This window comes from Oncorhynchus gorbuscha, linkage group LG20 (genome assembly GCF_021184085.1).
Source record: "Oncorhynchus gorbuscha isolate QuinsamMale2020 ecotype Even-year linkage group LG20, OgorEven_v1.0, whole genome shotgun sequence".
NCBI classification, from domain to species: domain Eukaryota; kingdom Metazoa; phylum Chordata; class Actinopteri; order Salmoniformes; family Salmonidae; genus Oncorhynchus; species Oncorhynchus gorbuscha.
In genome coordinates, this window is record NC_060192.1 from 40,566,986 (window position 1) to 40,584,148 (window position 17,163).

A 17,163-nucleotide genomic window follows, 5' to 3' on the forward strand; every position below is an offset into this window, starting at 1 on the left:
CTATTTAGCCTACAATTAAAGTAGAATAACATGTGTGGTCAACCTTCCATCTGGAGAGCTACTAGGCATTTATTTATTTATTTATTTTACCTTTATTTAACTAGTTAAGAACAAATTCTTATTTTCAATGACGGCCTAGGAACAGTTGGTTAACTGCCTGTACCTTGTCAGCTCGGGGGTTTGAACTTTCAACCTTTCGGTTATTAGTCCAACACTCTAACCACTAGGCTACCCTGCCGCCCCAGGGCATGCAGGCAGCCCTGAAACACATCCGAGTCTGCTTACAGCAAGGTCCTATTGAGCAGCTGATGTTTAAGCTACAGTGTGGAGTATTAGAGCAGGGCTGGAATAAAAGCCTGCACTCCCAGTATCTCTCATGGGCGACGGTTGGCCACAACCTAATATAAAAAGTTACAATATTACAACCAAATACTTTTATGTCTTTACATAATTATTTCCTCGTTCATTGAATCAGGGATAAAAATGGATGAAGTCGGTCACCTCAAAGGAAGGCAGCTAACTAAGACATGGTTATCTATGACCTTATAAGGCTAAAATATTAATGTTTCAGGGGAGATCTATGCAAAGCTTGGAAGCCATTTTTCAATTAGGCTATTCTTAGACATTTGTTGGAGTGACATAGCCTTCTTTCAGATGTATTCCTCAACCGAACCATTGGAATCAATGACATTAATGCTTAGCAACAACAACAAGAACAAAAAACGCCGCTAACTAGCGAGATAGCCTGTAGCATGGCTAGTTATGTTTTGAATGGGGTATTTAGTTATTTTATGTTATATTTCTACCTGCCGCTGAAACATCTCTCTCTCTCCTCAGGCACACAGATTTTGTATTTATTTTTTAAATTGAACCTTTAACAGATGATCCACAGTACACACATGCTGAAGGGTAAAGGCCTAATTCTGATCAGGGCTGATATGTAGATTTTTTTAAAAAGTGATTGATTTATAAAGGAAAACGCAATAATATGACTTTTCCAGGATTTTCATGTTAAGATCAATTTGGAACAGCAACTTCCTGCTCTTTCAGGCTGTCTTATTTTCTAACTGAACAGTCAACTGGCATAAACCGGATTTACGGACTACCGTCAAATAATCTTGAACAAAGCAGAATTAACAGTTGAATGCACACTCTCCATTGCTATTCAATGCAGATCCCGCCTTCATTCCAACTTTGATCAGCCTTTCTTTCTTTTTTGCCTCTGTGTGTGAATCCGGGCCGGTGATAAGACCACTTTGTTTTTATAAAGGAAACGGTACGCAGTCGTCGTCCCCTCCCCAATTTAGAGCGCCGGAAGTCAACTCTGGCCCAAGTCAAGCACTGACTACCCCAAATAGAGCATCGTTCTACATCCCTTCGGCAACCAATGGCGCTGTAGATCGATAGATACTAAGTTGCCAAGGTGACACTGTGAGAATGCTGAACAGGAATATACAGACAGACGCATCATGTATCACAGACAGTTTGAAGTAATCAACGTAATGATTATGCATGATAAAAAGCAAGACATTAATTGATTGATTGTTGTTTCAATTCATTTGATATAAACCTTCACCCAGCATCGTTTTCGTAACCTTTTTGGTGTTCCGAATGTATATTATGAGTGTCGTTAATGATCGATCGGTTCGTCTGTCTTAAAGACTCTACCACCTATATGAACCAATGACTAATGAAGAACAAATTACACACATACCATATCTCACAACATGTCTGGCTACAGTGTTTACAAAAAAACTGCTATCTTATCATACAATGGGCCATTTTTGTCTTGAATACAGTTTGTATTATACCAGAAAACCCAAAACTTCAGTGAAGGGGACAGGGAAGGGGACATTGAAGGGTTAGTGAAGGGGACATTGAAGGGGACAGTGAAGGGGACATTGAAGGGTTAGGGAAGGGGACATTGAAGGGGACAGCAAAGGGTTAGTGAAGGGGACAGTGAAGGGGACATTGAAGGGGACATTGAAGGGTTAGGGAAGGGGACATTGAAGGGTTAGTGAAGGGGACAGTGATGGAAACAGTAGAGGGGTAGTGAAGGAGTTAGTGTAATTGAACAGTGAAGGGGCCAATGAAGGAGACAGTGAAGCAGACAGTGAAGGGGGAAATGAAGGAGACAGTGGAAGGGGACAGTGAAGGAGAGAGTGAAGGAGACAGTGAAGGAGACAGTGAAAGAGGACAGTGAAGGAGCCAGTGAAGGAGCCAGTGAAAGAGGACAGTGAAGGAGCCAGTGAAGGAGAGAGTGAAGGAGCCAGTGAAAGAGGACAGTGAAGGAGCCAGTGAAAGAGGACAGTGAAGGAGCCAGTGAAGGAGCCAGTGAAAGAGGACAGTGAAGGAGAGAGTGAAGGAGCCAGTGAAGGAGCCAGTGAAGGAGAGAGTGAAGGAGCCAGTGAAGGAGACAGTGAAGGAGAGAGATTGAAGGAGCCAGTGAAAGAGGACAGTGAAGGAGCCAGTGAAGGAGCCAGTGAAGGAGCCAGTGAAAGAGGACAGTGAAGGAGCCAGTGAAGGAGCCAGTGAAGGAGCCAGTGAAGGAGCCAGTGAAAGAGGACAGTGAAGGAGCCAGTGAAGGAGCCAGTGAAAGAGGACAGTGAAGGAGAGAGTGAAGGAGCCAGTGAAGGAGGACAGTGAAGGGAACAGTGAAAGGGGACAGTGAAGGGAACAGTGAAAGGGGACAGTGAAGTAGACAGTGAAAGAGGACAGTGAAGGAGAGAGTGAAGGAGCCAGTGAAAGAGGACAGTGAAGGAGCCAGTGAAAGGGGACAGTGAAGGAGCCAGTGAAGGGAACAGTGAAAGGGGACAGTGAAGGAGCCAGTGAAAGGGGACAGTGAAGGAGCCAGTGAAGGGAACAGTGAAAGGGGACAGTGAAGGGAACAGTGAAAGGGGACAGTGAAGGGAACAGTGAAAGGGGACAGTGAAGGGAACAGTGAAAGGGGACAGTGAAGGGAACAGTGAAAGAGGACAGTGAAGGGAACAGTGAAAGGGGACAGTGAAGGAGACAGTGAAAGGGGACAGTGAAAGGGGACAGTGAAGGGAACAGTGAAAGGGGACAGTGAAGGAGAGAGTGAAGGAGCCAGTGAAGGGAACAGTGAAAGGGGACAGTGAAGGGGACAGTGAAAGGGGACAGTGAAGGAGACAGTGAAAGGGAACAGTGAAGGAGACAGATAATCTAAAGTATAATTTTATCTGAAAGACATAAGGCGTAACCAGCACACATATTCATTTAAATAACAAATAAAAAACGTAAAATGTTGAATGAAACAACGTTCAAGCCCAGGAGCTGTGATACGACAGCGGAAATAAAACAGAGTATTTGTAGCATCAATGTAAATGAATGGTACAAAGCAGTTAAACAACAGCATTGCTGACAGTGTGAATGAAGGCGGCATATTTGAGGCACCGTGTAAACGTGAGGGTGTGTGTTTACACACAGGGAATGGGTGTGTGTGTGTGTGTGAGTGTGTGTGTGTGTGGCAACAGGGTGTGTGTGAGGAGGTGTTGAGGCGTTTAATAAGGAGTCTGAAGTGATCTCGGTGTCGGTGGATATGCAGATTCTCAGGGGTTTATTTCACATAAAATATGTAAAATTGAAAGAAAAAACAAAACAAAATAAAAGGCAACATCTCCAGACAGCCAGTAGAGGGCGCTGCCTTTAAAAACGAAGGCCGGCGTCAGAAACTAGGGCGGTTAAAAAATAAATAAAAAAGTTTAGAAGAAGTGAAGGGTCGGAATGAAATGATTAAAAAAAGAGAACAGAAAGGCCAGCAGGGAAGAAGGGATGAGGGGAGAAGGTGGAATTTTTCCACAGGGTTTCCTTAGTGACGCAGCAGGGGCAGTGGAGAGAGAGGGACAGAAGGAGAAAATGGAAAGAGAGAGAGAGAAAAAGGGAGAGAAAGAGGGGGCAGCATATCTCCCTCTGTAGTCTAAATAAAGTATAGAAAGGGAGGAAGAAAGAGATAAAGAGAATGAGAGGGAGAGATAGAGGAATAGAGACATAAAGACAGAGAGAAAGAGTGGGCAGCAGATCAGCGCCCTCTACAGTCTAGATAAAGTACTCCTTCTTCTCCTCAGCATGTGTGTTGCCCTCTGCGTTGATGATAGCTGTATCAGCATCAGGCGCGTCGTCCGCTCCTTTGGCCTCGTTGGTCAGGTACGTTCCTATTGGACAACAGACAGGAAAACAATACGTGAGGTATATTGCTATTGGACAACAGACAGGTAAACAATACCTGAGGTCTATTCCTATTGGACAACAGACAGGAAGAGAACAGATGAGGTACGTTCCTATTGGACAACAGAGAACAACGGTATGTTATATAAACTTCTGTCCATGATTTAATGCAGAAACAGGAGAAACATATCCAGGGTGGCTCTGTGCTAAACACAACGTAAAATACCAGTCCTCCAGTGTCCGATCTGGAGCGTAAAGTCACAAGCTCTGCTGGTGTAGCAACTTATAGGTACCAAAACCCCTGGTCCAAAACCCCTGGTCCAAAACCCCTGGTCCAAAACCCCTGGTCCAAAACCCCTGGTCCAAAACCCCTGGTCTGCCCTACAAAGACTATGTAAATTCCGACTCAATTCGGTTTCGACTCCCGGGAGGAAGAGGGGGACGGACAGACGTTTGTTTACTATGATCAAATTTGAATTATTTTAAAGTTCGCTACAAATCGAGATATTTAATTAAATACTAATCCATTCTGACTACTAGATATTTAATTAAATACTGATCTATTCTGACTACTAGATATTTAATTAAATACTGATCCATTCTGACTACTAGATATTTAATTAAATACTGATCCATTCTGACTACTAGATATTTAGTTAAATACTGATCCATTCTGACTACTAGATATTTAATTAAATACTGATCCATTCTGACTACTAGATATTTAATTAAATACTGATCCATTCTGGCTACTAAATATTTAATTAAATACTGATCCATTCTGACTACTAAATATTTAATTAAATACTGATCCATTCTGACTACTAGATATTTAATTAAATACTGATCCATTCTGACTACTAAATATTTAATTAAATACTGATCCATTCTGACTACATTTGTGGTCACACAGGACCAGGTGCTGACACGGACCAATCACGGGCCTGTCAGACTACGAGGAGGCGCCATTAAACTCTCTCAGGCACAATGACAACGACTACATTGACCATGATCCTTTGCTAGTTACGGCCACTTTCAACATGATCCGTAGCGCTTTGTTTTTGGGTGCCATTCAGCAATATACTTCCATTTCTGGGAGTTTTCCATAGAAATACGTGGATGACGTCAGCGCCTTCACCATCTACTGGTTTTGGTGTCTAGGTAAAGAACCTCGTCATGGTCCTTCCAGCCGAATGTAGGAACAATTGTCCTGAAACACCCGTTTGCCGATGGTCAGAGATAATCCTTTTTATGACATTGGCTTCGTAATGTAGATTCAAAGAAAGCTGGGAGTTGAATGGCCATGCATGTTATTGTCAGGTGTGTTACACCTGGTTATACCTGGTTATTTCGTTGGGTTATAAACACTGGTTATACTTGGAAAGGTGTGTTATTGTCAGGTGCGTTATACCTGGTTATTTCGTTGGGTTATAAACACTGGTTATACTTGGAAAGGTGTGTTATTGTCAGGTGCGTTATACCTGGTTATTTCGTTGGGTTATAAACACTGGTTATACTTGGAAAGGTGTGTTATTGTCAGGTGTGTTACACCTGGTTATACCTGGTTATTTCGTTGGGTTATAAACACTGGTTATACTTGGAAAGGTGTGTTATTGTCAGGTGTGTTACACCTGGTTATACCTGGTTATTTCGTTGGGTTATAAACACTGGTTATACTTGGAAAGGTGTGTTATTGTCAGGTGTGTTACACCTGGTTATACCTGGTTATTTCGTTGGGTTATAAACACTGGTTATACTTGGAAAGGTGTGTTATTGTCAGGTGTGTTACACCTGGTTATACCTGGTTATTTCGTTGGGTTATAAACACTGGTTATACTTGGAAAGGTGTGTTATTGTCAGGTGTGTTACACCTGGTTATACCTGGTTATTCCATTGGGTTATAAACACTGGTTATACTTGGAAAGGTGTGTTATTGTCAGGTGCGTTATACCTGGTTATACCTGGTTATTTCATTGGGTTATAAACACTGGTTATACTTGGTAAGGTGTGTTATTGTCAGGTGCGTTATACCTGGTTATTTCATTGGGTTATAAACACTGGTTATACTTGGAAAGGTGTGCTATTGTCAGGTGCGTTATACCTGGTTATTTCATTGGGTTATAAACACTGGTTATACTTGGAAAGGTGTGCTATTGTCAGGTGTGTTACACCTGGTTATACCTGGTTATTTCGTTGGGTTATAAACACTGGTTATACTTGGTAAGGTGTGTTATTGTCAGGTGTGTTACACCTGGTTATACCTGGTTATTTCATTGGGTTATAAACACTGGTTATACTTGGAAAGGTGTGTTATTGTCAGGTGTGTTATACCTGGAAAGGCGTGTTATTGTCAGGTGTGTTATACCTGGAAAGGTGTGTTATTGTCAGGTGTGTTATACCTGGAAAGGTGTGTTATTGTCAGGTGTGTTATACCTGGAAAGGTGTGTTATTGTCAGGTGTGTTATACCTGGAAAGGTGTGTTATTGTCAGGTGTGTTATACCTGGAAAGGTGTGTTATTGTCAGGTGTGTTATACCTGGAAAGGTGTGTTATTGTCAGGTGTGTTATACCTGGAAAGGTGTGTTATTGTCAGGTGTGTTATACCTGGAAAGGTGTGTTATTGTCAGGTGTGTTATACCTGGAAAGGTGTGTTATTGTCAGGTGTGTTATACCTGGAAAGGTGTGTTATTGTCAGGTGTGTTATACCTGGAAATGAGTGTTATTGTCAGGTGTGTTATACCTGGAAAGGTGTGTTATTGTCAGGTGCGTTACCTTTATACCCGGCAATGCAGGTTTTTTATTTATTATTTTATTTTACCTTTATTTAACCAGGCAAGTCAGTTAAGAACAAATTCTTACTTTCAATGACGGCCTGGGAACAGTGGGTTAACTGCCTGTTCAGGGGCAGAACGACAGATTTGTACCTTGTCAGCTCTGGGATTTGCATCTTGCAACGCTGCCGCCCCTACACTCTAACCACTAGGCTACCTACCGCCCCTACACTCTAACCACTAGGCTACGCTGCCGCCCCTACACTCTAACCACTAGGCTACCTACCTCCTCTACACTCTAACCACTAGGCTACCTACCGCCCCTACACTCTAACCACTAGGCTACGCTGCCGCCCCTACACTCTAACCACTAGGCTACCTACCGCCCCTACACTCTAACCACTAGGCTACCTACCGCCTCTACACTCTAACCACTAGGCTACCTGCCGCCCCTACACTCTAACCACTAGGCTACCTACCGCCCCTACACTCTAACCACTAGGCTACACTGCCGCCCCTACAGTCTAACCACTAGGCTACCTACCGCCCCTACACTCTAACCACTAGGCTACGCTGCCGCCCCTACACTCTAACCACTAGGCTACCTACCGCCCCTACACTCTAACCACTAGGCTACCTGCCGCCCCTACACTCTAACCACTAGGCTACCTACCGCCCCTACACTCTAACCACTAGGCTACCTACCGCCCCTACACTCTAACCACTAGGCTACCTACCGCCCCTACACTCTAACCACTAGGCTACGCTGCCGCCCCTACACTCTAACCACTAGGCTACCTACCGCGCCTACACTCTAACCACTACGCTACCTACCGCCCCTACACTCTAACCACTAGGCTACGCTTCCGCCCCTACACTCTAACCATAAGGCTACCCTGCCGCCCCTACACCCTAACCACTAGGCTACGCTGCCGCCCCTACACTCTAACCACTAGGCTACCCTGCCGCCCCTACACTCTAACCACTAGGCTACCCTGCCTACACTCTAACCACTAGGCTACGCTGCCGCCCCTTCACTCTAACCACTAGGCTACGCTGCCGCCCCTACACTCTAACCACTAGGCTACGCTGCCGCCCCTACACTCTAACCACTAGGCTACGCTGCCGCCCCTACACTCTAACCACTAGGCTACGCTGCCGCCCCTACACTCTAACCACTAGGCTACGCTGCCGCCCCTCCACTCTAACCACCAGGCTACGCTGCCGCCCCTACACTCTAACCACCAGGCTACGCTGCCGCCCCTACACTCTAACCACTAGGCTACCTGCCGCCCCTCCACTCTAACCACCAGGCTACGCTGCCGCCCCTACACTCTAACCACTAGGCTACCTGCCGCCCCTCCACTCTAACCACTAGGCTACCTGCCGCCCCTCCACTCTAACCACCAGGCTACGCTGCCGCCCCTACACTCTAACCACTAGGCTACCTGCCGCCCCTCCACTCTAACCACCAGGCTACGCTGCCGCCCCTACACTCTAACCACCAGGCTACGCTGCCGCCTCTCCACTCTAACCACCACGCTACGCTGCCGCCCCTCCACTCTAACCACCACGCTACGCTGCTGCCCCTACACTCTAACCACTAGGCTACCTGCCACCCCTACACTCTAACCACTAGGCTACCTGCCGCCCCTCCACTCTAACCACCAGGCTACGCTGCCGCCCCAACACTCTAACCACTAGGCTACCTGCCGCCCCTCCACTCTAACCACCAGGCTACGCTGCCGCCCCTACACTCTAACCACTAGGCTACGCTGCCACCCCTACACTCTAACCACTAGGCTACCTGCCGCCCCTACACCCAAACCACTAGGCTACGCTGCCACCCCTACACTCTAACCACTAGGCTACCTGCCGCCCCTCCACTCTAACCACTAGGCTACCTGCCTCCCCTCCACTCTAACCACTAGGCTACCTGCCTCCCCTCCACTCTAACCACTAGGCTACCTGCCACCCCTCCACTAACCACTACCTGCCGCCCCCACTAGGCTACGCTGCCGCCCCTCCACTCTAACCACTAGGCTACCTGCCGCCCCTCCACTCTAACCACTAGTCTACCTGCCGCCCCTCCACTCTAACCACTAGGCTACCTGCCTCCCCTCCACTCTAACCACCAGGCTACCTGCCTCCTCCCTCCCTCTAACCACTAGGCTACCTGCCGCCCCTCCACTCTAACCACTAGGCTACCTGCCTCCCCTCCACTCTAACCACTAGGCTACCTGCCGCCCCTCCACTCTAACCACTAGGCTACCTGCCTCCCCTCCACTCTAACCACTAGGCTACCTGCCTCCCCCCCTCCACTCTAACCACTAGGCTACCTGCCGCCCCTCCACTCTAACCACTAGGCTACCTGCCTCCCCTCCACTCTAACCACTAGGCTACCTGCCTCCCCTCCACTCCACTCTAACCACTAGGCTACCTGCCGCCCCTCCACTCTAACCACTAGGCTACGCTTCCGCCCCTCCACTGGTAGGTAACCCTGGTTATTTTAATTGGGCTACAGACACTGGTTATAGATGGTCAGGTGTGTTATCTTTATATCTGGTTATCTGGTTATAAATGTAATAGAGTTGGTCAACTGTGTTATTGACAGGTGTGTTATTAACAGGTGACCTACCTTGATGTCTGACAGTGAACCTGATTATAAACAAACTGGATAGACAAAGGGAATAAGTCAGGTGTTGTACTATCAGTTTTACTACTATCAGGTATGTTATCTGTATGTGTATAACAGGTGTGTTTTATAACAGGTACTATCAGGTATGTTATCTGTATGTGTTTAACAGGTGTGTTTTATAACAGGTACTATCAGGTATGTTATCTGTATGTGTTTAACAGGTGTGTTTTATAACAGGTACTAGCAGGTATGTTATCTTTATGTGTTTAACAGGTGTGTTTTATAACAGGTACTATCAGGTATGTTATCTTTATGTGTTTAACAGGTGTGTTTTATAACAGGTACTAGCAGGTATGTTATCTTTATGTGTATAACAGGTGTGTTTTATAACAGGTACTATCAGGTATGTTATCTTTATGTGTTTAACAGGTGTGTTTTATAACAGGTACTAGCAGGTATGTTATCTTTATGTGTATAACAGGTACTAGCAGGTATGTTATCTTTATGTGTTTAACAGGTACTATCAGGTATGTTATCTTTATGTGTTTAACAGGTGTGTTTTATAACAGGTACTATCAGGTATGTTATCTTTATGTGTATAACAGGTACTAGCAGGTATGTTATCTTTATGTGTTTAACAGGTGTGTTTTATAACAGGTACTATCAGGTATGTTATCTGTATGTGTTTAACAGGTGTGTTTTATAACAGGTACTATCAGGTATGTTATCTGTATGTGTTTAACAGGTGTGTTTTATAACAGGTACTATCAGGTATGTTATCTGTATGTGTTTAACAGGTGTGTTTTATAACAGGTACTAGCAGGTATGTTATCTTTATGTGTATAACAGGTGTGTTTTATAACAGGTACTATCAGGTATGTTATCTTTATGTGTTTAACAGGTGTGTTTTATAACAGGTACTAGCAGGTATGTTATCTTTATGTGTATAACAGGTGTGTTTTATAACAGGTCCTATCAGGTATGTTATCTTTATGTGTTTAACAGGTGTGTTTTATAACAGGTACTAGCAGGTATGTTATCTTTATGTGTATAACAGGTGTGTTTTATAACAGGTACTAGCAGGTATGTTATCTTTATGTGTATAACAGGTGTGTTTTATAACAGGTACTATCAGGTATGTTATCTGTATGTGTTTAACAGGTGTGTTTTATAACAGGTACTATCAGGTATGTTATCTGTATGTGTTTAACAGGTGTGTTTTATAACAGGTACTATCAGGTATGTTATCTGTATGTGTATAACAGGTGTGTTTTATAACAGGTACTATCAGGTATGTTATCTTTATGTGTTTAACAGGTACTATCAGGTATGTTATCTTTATGTGTTTAACAGGTACTATCAGGTATGTTATCTTTATGTGTTTAACAGGTGTGTTTTATAACAGGTACTATCAGGTATGTTATCTTTATGTGTTTAACAGGTACTAGCAGGTATGTTATCTTTATGTGTTTAACAGGTGTGTTTTATAACAGGTACTATCAGGTATGTTATCTTTATGTGTTTAACAGGTACTAGCAGGTATGTTATCTGTATGTGTATAACAGGTACTAGCAGGTATGTTATCTTTATGTGTTTAACAGGTGTGTTTTATAACAGGTACTATCAGGTATGTTATCTTTATGTGTTTAACAGGTACTAGCAGGTATGTTATCTGTATGTGTATAACAGGTACTATCAGGTATGTTATCTTTATGTGTTTAACAGGTACTAGCAGGTATGTTATCTTTATGTGTTTAACAGGTGTGTTTTATAACAGGTACTATCAGGTATGTTATCTTTATGTGTTTAACAGGTGTGTTTTATAACAGGTACTAGCAGGTATGTTATCTTTATGTGTTTAACAGGTGTGTTTTATAACAGGTACTAGCAGGTATGTTATCTTTATGTGTTTAACAGGTGTGTTTTATAACAGGTACTATCAGGTATGTTATCTTTATGTGTTTAACAGGTGTGTTTTATAACAGGTCCTATCAGGTATGTTATCTTTATGTGTTTAACAGGTGTGTTTTATAACAGGTACTAGCAGGTATGTTATCTTTATGTGTATAACAGGTGTGTTTTATAACAGGTACTAGCAGGTATGTTATCTTTATGTGTTTAACAGGTGTGTTTTATAACAGGTACTAGCAGGTATGTTATCTTTATGTGTATAACAGGTACTAGCAGGTATGTTATCTTTATGTGTTTAACAGGTGTGTTTTATAACAGGTACTAGCAGGTATGTTATCTTTATGTGTATAACAGGTACTAGCAGGTATGTTATCTTTATGTGTTTAACAGGTGTGTTTTATAACAGGTACTAGCAGGTATGTTATCTTTATGTGTATAACAGGTACTAGCAGGTATGTTATCTTTATGTGTTTAACAGGTGTGTTTTATAACAGGTACTAGCAGGTATGTTATCTTTATGTGTATAACAGGTACTAGCAGGTATGTTATCTTTATGTGTTTAACAGGTGTGTTTTATAACAGGTACTAGCAGGTATGTTATCTTTATGTGTATAACAGGTACTAGCAGGTATGTTATCTTTATGTGTTTAACAGGTGTGTTTTATAACAGGTACTAGCAGGTATGTTATCTTTATGTGTTTAACAGGTGTGTTGTATAACAGGTACTATCAGGTATGTTATCTTTATGTGTTTAACAGGTGTGTTGTATAACAGGTACTATCAGGTATGTTATCTTTATGTGTTTAACAGGTGTGTTTTATAACAGGTACTATCAGGTATGTTATCTTTATGTGTTTAACAGGTGTGTTTTATAACAGGTACTAGCAGGTATGTTATCTTTATGTGTATAACAGGTGTGTTTTATAACAGGTACTATCAGGTATGTTATCTTTATGTGTATAACAGGTACTAGCAGGTATGTTATCTTTATGTGTTCAACAGGTGTGTTTTATAACAGGTACTATCAGGTATGTTATCTTTATGTGTTCAACAGGTGTGTTTTATAACAGGTACTATCAGGTATGTTATCTTTATGTGTTTAACAGGTGTGTTTTATAACAGGTACTATCAGGTATGTTATCTTTATGTGTTCAACAGGTGTGTTTTATAACAGGTACTATCAGGTATGTTATCTTTATGTGTTTAACAGGTGTGTTTTATAACAGGTACTAGCAGGTATGTTATCTTTATGTGTTTAACAGGTGTGTTTTATAACAGGTACTATCAGGTATGTTATCTGTATGTGTATAACAGGTACTATCAGGTATGTTATCTTTATGTGTTCAACAGGTGTGTTTTATAACAGGTACTATCAGGTATGTTATCTTTATGTGTTTAACAGGTGTGTTTTATAACAGGTACTATCAGGTATGTTATCTTTATGTGTTTAACAGGTGTGTTTTATAACAGGTACTATCAGGTATGTTATCTTTATGTGTTCAACAGGTGTGTTTTATAACAGGTACTATCAGGTATGTTATCTTTATGTGTTTAACAGGTGTGTTTTATAACAGGTACTATCAGGTATGTTATCTTTATGTGTTCAACAGGTGTGTTTTATAACAGGTACTATCAGGTATGTTATCTTTATGTGTTTAACAGGTGTGTTTTATAACAGGTACTAGCAGGTATGTTATCTTTATGTGTTTAACAGGTGTGTTTTATAACAGGTACTATCAGGTATGTTATCTTTATGTGTTCAACAGGTGTGTTTTATAACAGGTACTATCAGGTATGTTATCTTTATGTGTTTAACAGGTGTGTTTTATAACAGGTACTAGCAGGTATGTTATCTTTATGTGTTCAACAGGTGTGTTTTATAACAGGTACTATCAGGTATGTTATCTTTATGTGTTTAACAGGTGTGTTTTATAACAGGTACTAGCAGGTATGTTATCTTTATGTGTTTAACAGGTGTGTTTTATAACAGGTACTATCAGGTATGTTATCTTTATGTGTTTAACAGGTGTGTTGTATAACAGGTACTATCAGGTATGTTATCTTTATGTGTTTAACAGGTGTGTTTTATAACAGGTACTATCAGGTATGTTATCTGTATGTGTATAACAGGTACTATCAGGTATGTTATCTTTATGTGTTTAACAGGTGTGTTTTATAACAGGTACTAGCAGGTATGTTATCTGTATGTGTTTAACAGGTGTGTTTTATAACAGGTACTATCAGGTATGTTATCTTTATGTGTTCAACAGGTGTGTTTTATAACAGGTACTATCAGGTATGTTATCTTTATATAACATGTGTAGTGTATAACAGGTGTAGTGTATTACAGGTGTAGTGTATAACAGGTGTAGTGTATAACAGGTGTAGTGTATAACAGGTGTAGTGTATTACAGGTGTAGTGTATTACAGGTGTAGTGTATTATAGGTGTAGTGTATAACTGGTGTAGTGTATTACAGGTGTAGTGTATTATAGGTGTAGTGTATAACAGGTGTAGTGTATTACAGGTGTAGTGTATTACAGGTGTAGTGTATTATAGGTGTAGTGTATAACAGGTGTAGTGTATAACAGGTGTAGTGTATAACCGTTGTAGTGTATAACAGGTGTAGTGTATAGCAGGTGTAGTGTATAACATGTGTAGTGTATAGCAGGTGTAGTGTATAACAGGTGTAGTGTATAACAGGTGTAGTGTATAACAGGTGTAGTGTATTACAGGTGTATTGTATTACAGGTGTAGTGTATTACAGGTGTAGTGTATTACAGGTGTAGTGTATAACAGGTGTAGTGTATAACAGGTAATATCAGGTGTTTTACAGGTCTAGTGTGTAACAGGTGTAGTCTATTACAGGTGTAGTGTATAACAGGTAATATCAGGTGTTTTACAGGTGTATTGTATTACAGGTGCATTGTATTACAGGTGTATTGTATTACAGGTGTAGTGTTTTACAGGTGTAGTGTTTTACAGGTGCAGTGTATAACAGGTGTAGTGTATTACAGGTGTAGTGTATTACAGGTGCAGTGTTTTACAGGTGCAGTGTATAACAGGTGTAGTGTATTACAGGTGTAGTGTATAACAGGTGTAGTGTATAACAGGTGCAGTGTATAACAGGTGTAGTGTATTACAGGTACCTTTATGCCTGGCCAGGTAGCGGCCCAGAACGATGATGAGACACAAGGTGACGAAGACCACCACCGCCACCACTCCTCCAATCAGAGCATGGTCTGGACCATGCTGCCCCATGGCGTTGGGGTCTAGAGAGGGTGGGGAGGAGAGGGAGGGTGGGGAGAGGAAGGGGGTTAGAGGAGAGGGAGGGGAAAGGGAGGGGGTTAGAGGAGAGGGAGGGGAGGAGGGGGAGGGTGGGGAAGAGAGGGGAAAGGGAGGGGGATAGAGGAGAGGGAGGGGAAAGGGAGGGGGTTAGAGGAGAGGGAGGGGAGGAGGGGGAGGGTCGGGAAGAGAGGGGAAAGGGAGGGGGATAGAGGAGAGGGAGGGGAAAGGGAGGGGGTTAGAGGAGAGGGAGGGGAGGAGGGGGATAGAGGAGAGGGAGGGGAGGAGGGGGATAGAGGAGAGGGAGGGGAGGAGGGGGATAGAGGAGAGGGAGGGGAAAGGGAGGGGGTTAGAGGAGAGGGAGGGGAGGAGGGGGATAGAGGAGAGGGGGGGAGGAGGGGGATAGAGGAGAGGGAGGGGAAAGGGAGGGGGATAGAGGAGAGGGAGGGGGAAGGGAGGGGGTTAGAGGAGAGGGAGGGGAGGAGGGGGATAGAGGAGAGGGAGGGGAGGAGGGGGATAGAGGAGAGGGAGGGGAGGAGGGGATAGAGGAGAGGGAGGGGAAAGGGAGGGGTTAGAGAGGAGAGGGAGGGGAGTAGGGGGATAGAGGAGAGGGAGGGGAAAGGGAGGGAATAGAGGAGAAGGTAGGGAGGAGGGGAGGGTGGGGAGGAGGGGGAAGAGAGAGGAGAGGGAGGGGAAAGGGAGGGGGTTAGAGGAGAGGGAGGGGAAAGGGAGGGAATAGAGGAGAAGGTATGGAGGAGGGGAGGGTGGGGAGGAGGGGGAAGAGAGAGGAGAGGTAGGAGGGAGGGTGGGGAGGAGGGGAGGAGGGGGAGGGTGGGGAGATGGGAGGAGGGGGAAGAGAGAGGAGAGGGAGGGGAAAGGGAGGGGGTTAGAGGAGAGGGAGGGGAAAGGGAGGGAATAGAGGAGAAGGTAGGGAGGAGGGGGAGGGTGGGGAGGAGGGGGAAGAGAGAGGAGAGGGAGGGGAAAGGGAGGGGGTTAGAGGAGAGGGAGGGGAAAGGGAGGGAATAGAGGAGAAGGTATGGAGGAGGGGAGGGTGGGGAGGAGGGGGAAGAGAGAGGAGAGGGAGGAGGGAGGGTGGGGAGGAACAGGAAAAAAGAAAGAGTTATTTCGTAGAATATAAGCTGGTTTCTGGTTAACTGGTGAGCTGCTGTCATTTTCTCTCATTTGACATTTGAGTTATTTAGTTGACTATTTTATCCAGAGTCACTTACAGTAGTGAGTCATTTAACAGACTCTCTGATCCAGAGTCACTACAGCAGTGAGTCATTTAACAGACTCTCTGATCCAGATTCCCGACAGTAGTGAGTCATTTAACAGACTCTCTGATCCAGAGTCACTTACAGTAGTGAGTCATTTAACAGACTCTCTGATCCAGAGTCACTACAGTAGTGAGTCATTTAACAGACTCTCTGATCCAGAGTCACTACAGTAGTGAGTCATTTAACAGACTCTCTTATCCAGAGTCACTACAGTAGTGAGTCATTTAACAGACTCTCTGATCCAGAGTCACTACAGTAGTGAGTCATTTAACAGACTCTCTGATCCAGATTCACTACAGTAGTGAGTCATTTAACAGACTCTCTGATCCAGAGTCACTACAGTAGTGAGTCATTTAACAGACTCTCTGATCCAGAGTCACTACAGTAGTGAGTCATTTAACAGACTCTCTTATCCAGAGTCACTACAGTAGTGAGTCATTTAACAGACTCTCTGATCCAGATTCACTACAGTAGTGAGTCATTTAACAGACTCTCTTATCCAGATTCACTACAGTAGTGAGTCATTCAACAGACTCTCTGATCCAGAGTCACTACAGTAGTGAGTCATTTAACAGACTCTCTGATCCAGAGTCACTACAGTAGTGAGTCATTTAACAGACTCTCTGATCCAGATTCACTACAGTAGTGAGTCATTTAACAGACTCTCTTATCCAGAGTCACTACAGTAGTGAGTCATTTAACAGACTCTCTGATCCAGATTCACTACAGTAGTGAGTCATTTAACAGACTCTCTTATCCAGAGTCACTACAGTAGTGAGTCATTTAACAGACTCTCTGATCCAGAGTCACTTACAGTAGTGAGTCATTTAACAGACTCTCTGATCCAGAGTCACTACAGTAGTGAGTCATTTAACAGACTCTCTGATCCAGAGTCACTACAGTAGTGAGTCATTTAACAGACTCTCTGATCCAGAGTCACTACAGTAGTGAGTCATTTAACAGACTCTCTGATCCAGATTCACTACAGTAGTGAGTCATTTAACAGACTCTCTGATCCAGAGTCACTACAGTAGTGAGTCATTTAACAGACTCTCTGATCCAGAGTCACTACAGTAGTGAGTCATTTAACAGACTCTC

General features: G+C 43.4%; 1 protein-coding gene across 3 annotated transcripts in view; it reads right to left on the minus strand.

Moving 5' to 3' along the window:
• Positions 1-3,175: 3,175 nt before the first annotated feature.
• cadm2a (cell adhesion molecule 2a) overlaps positions 3,176-17,163 on the minus strand; it is an 895,315-nt gene continuing 881,327 nt past the window's right edge. For 2 of the 3 annotated variants that reach the window (XM_046317256.1, XM_046317254.1), the window contains 2 exons: positions 14,653-14,775; positions 3,176-4,172 (listed from right to left, as the gene is read on the minus strand). In XM_046317256.1, coding sequence (XP_046173212.1) covers positions 4,057-4,172; positions 14,653-14,775 — 239 coding nt within the window. In that variant the 3' untranslated portion in view covers positions 3,176-4,056. Of the gene's footprint in view, positions 4,173-9,593; positions 9,629-14,652; positions 14,776-17,163 lie in introns of those variants that run through there. The other variant, XM_046317255.1, reaches the window with a different exon arrangement.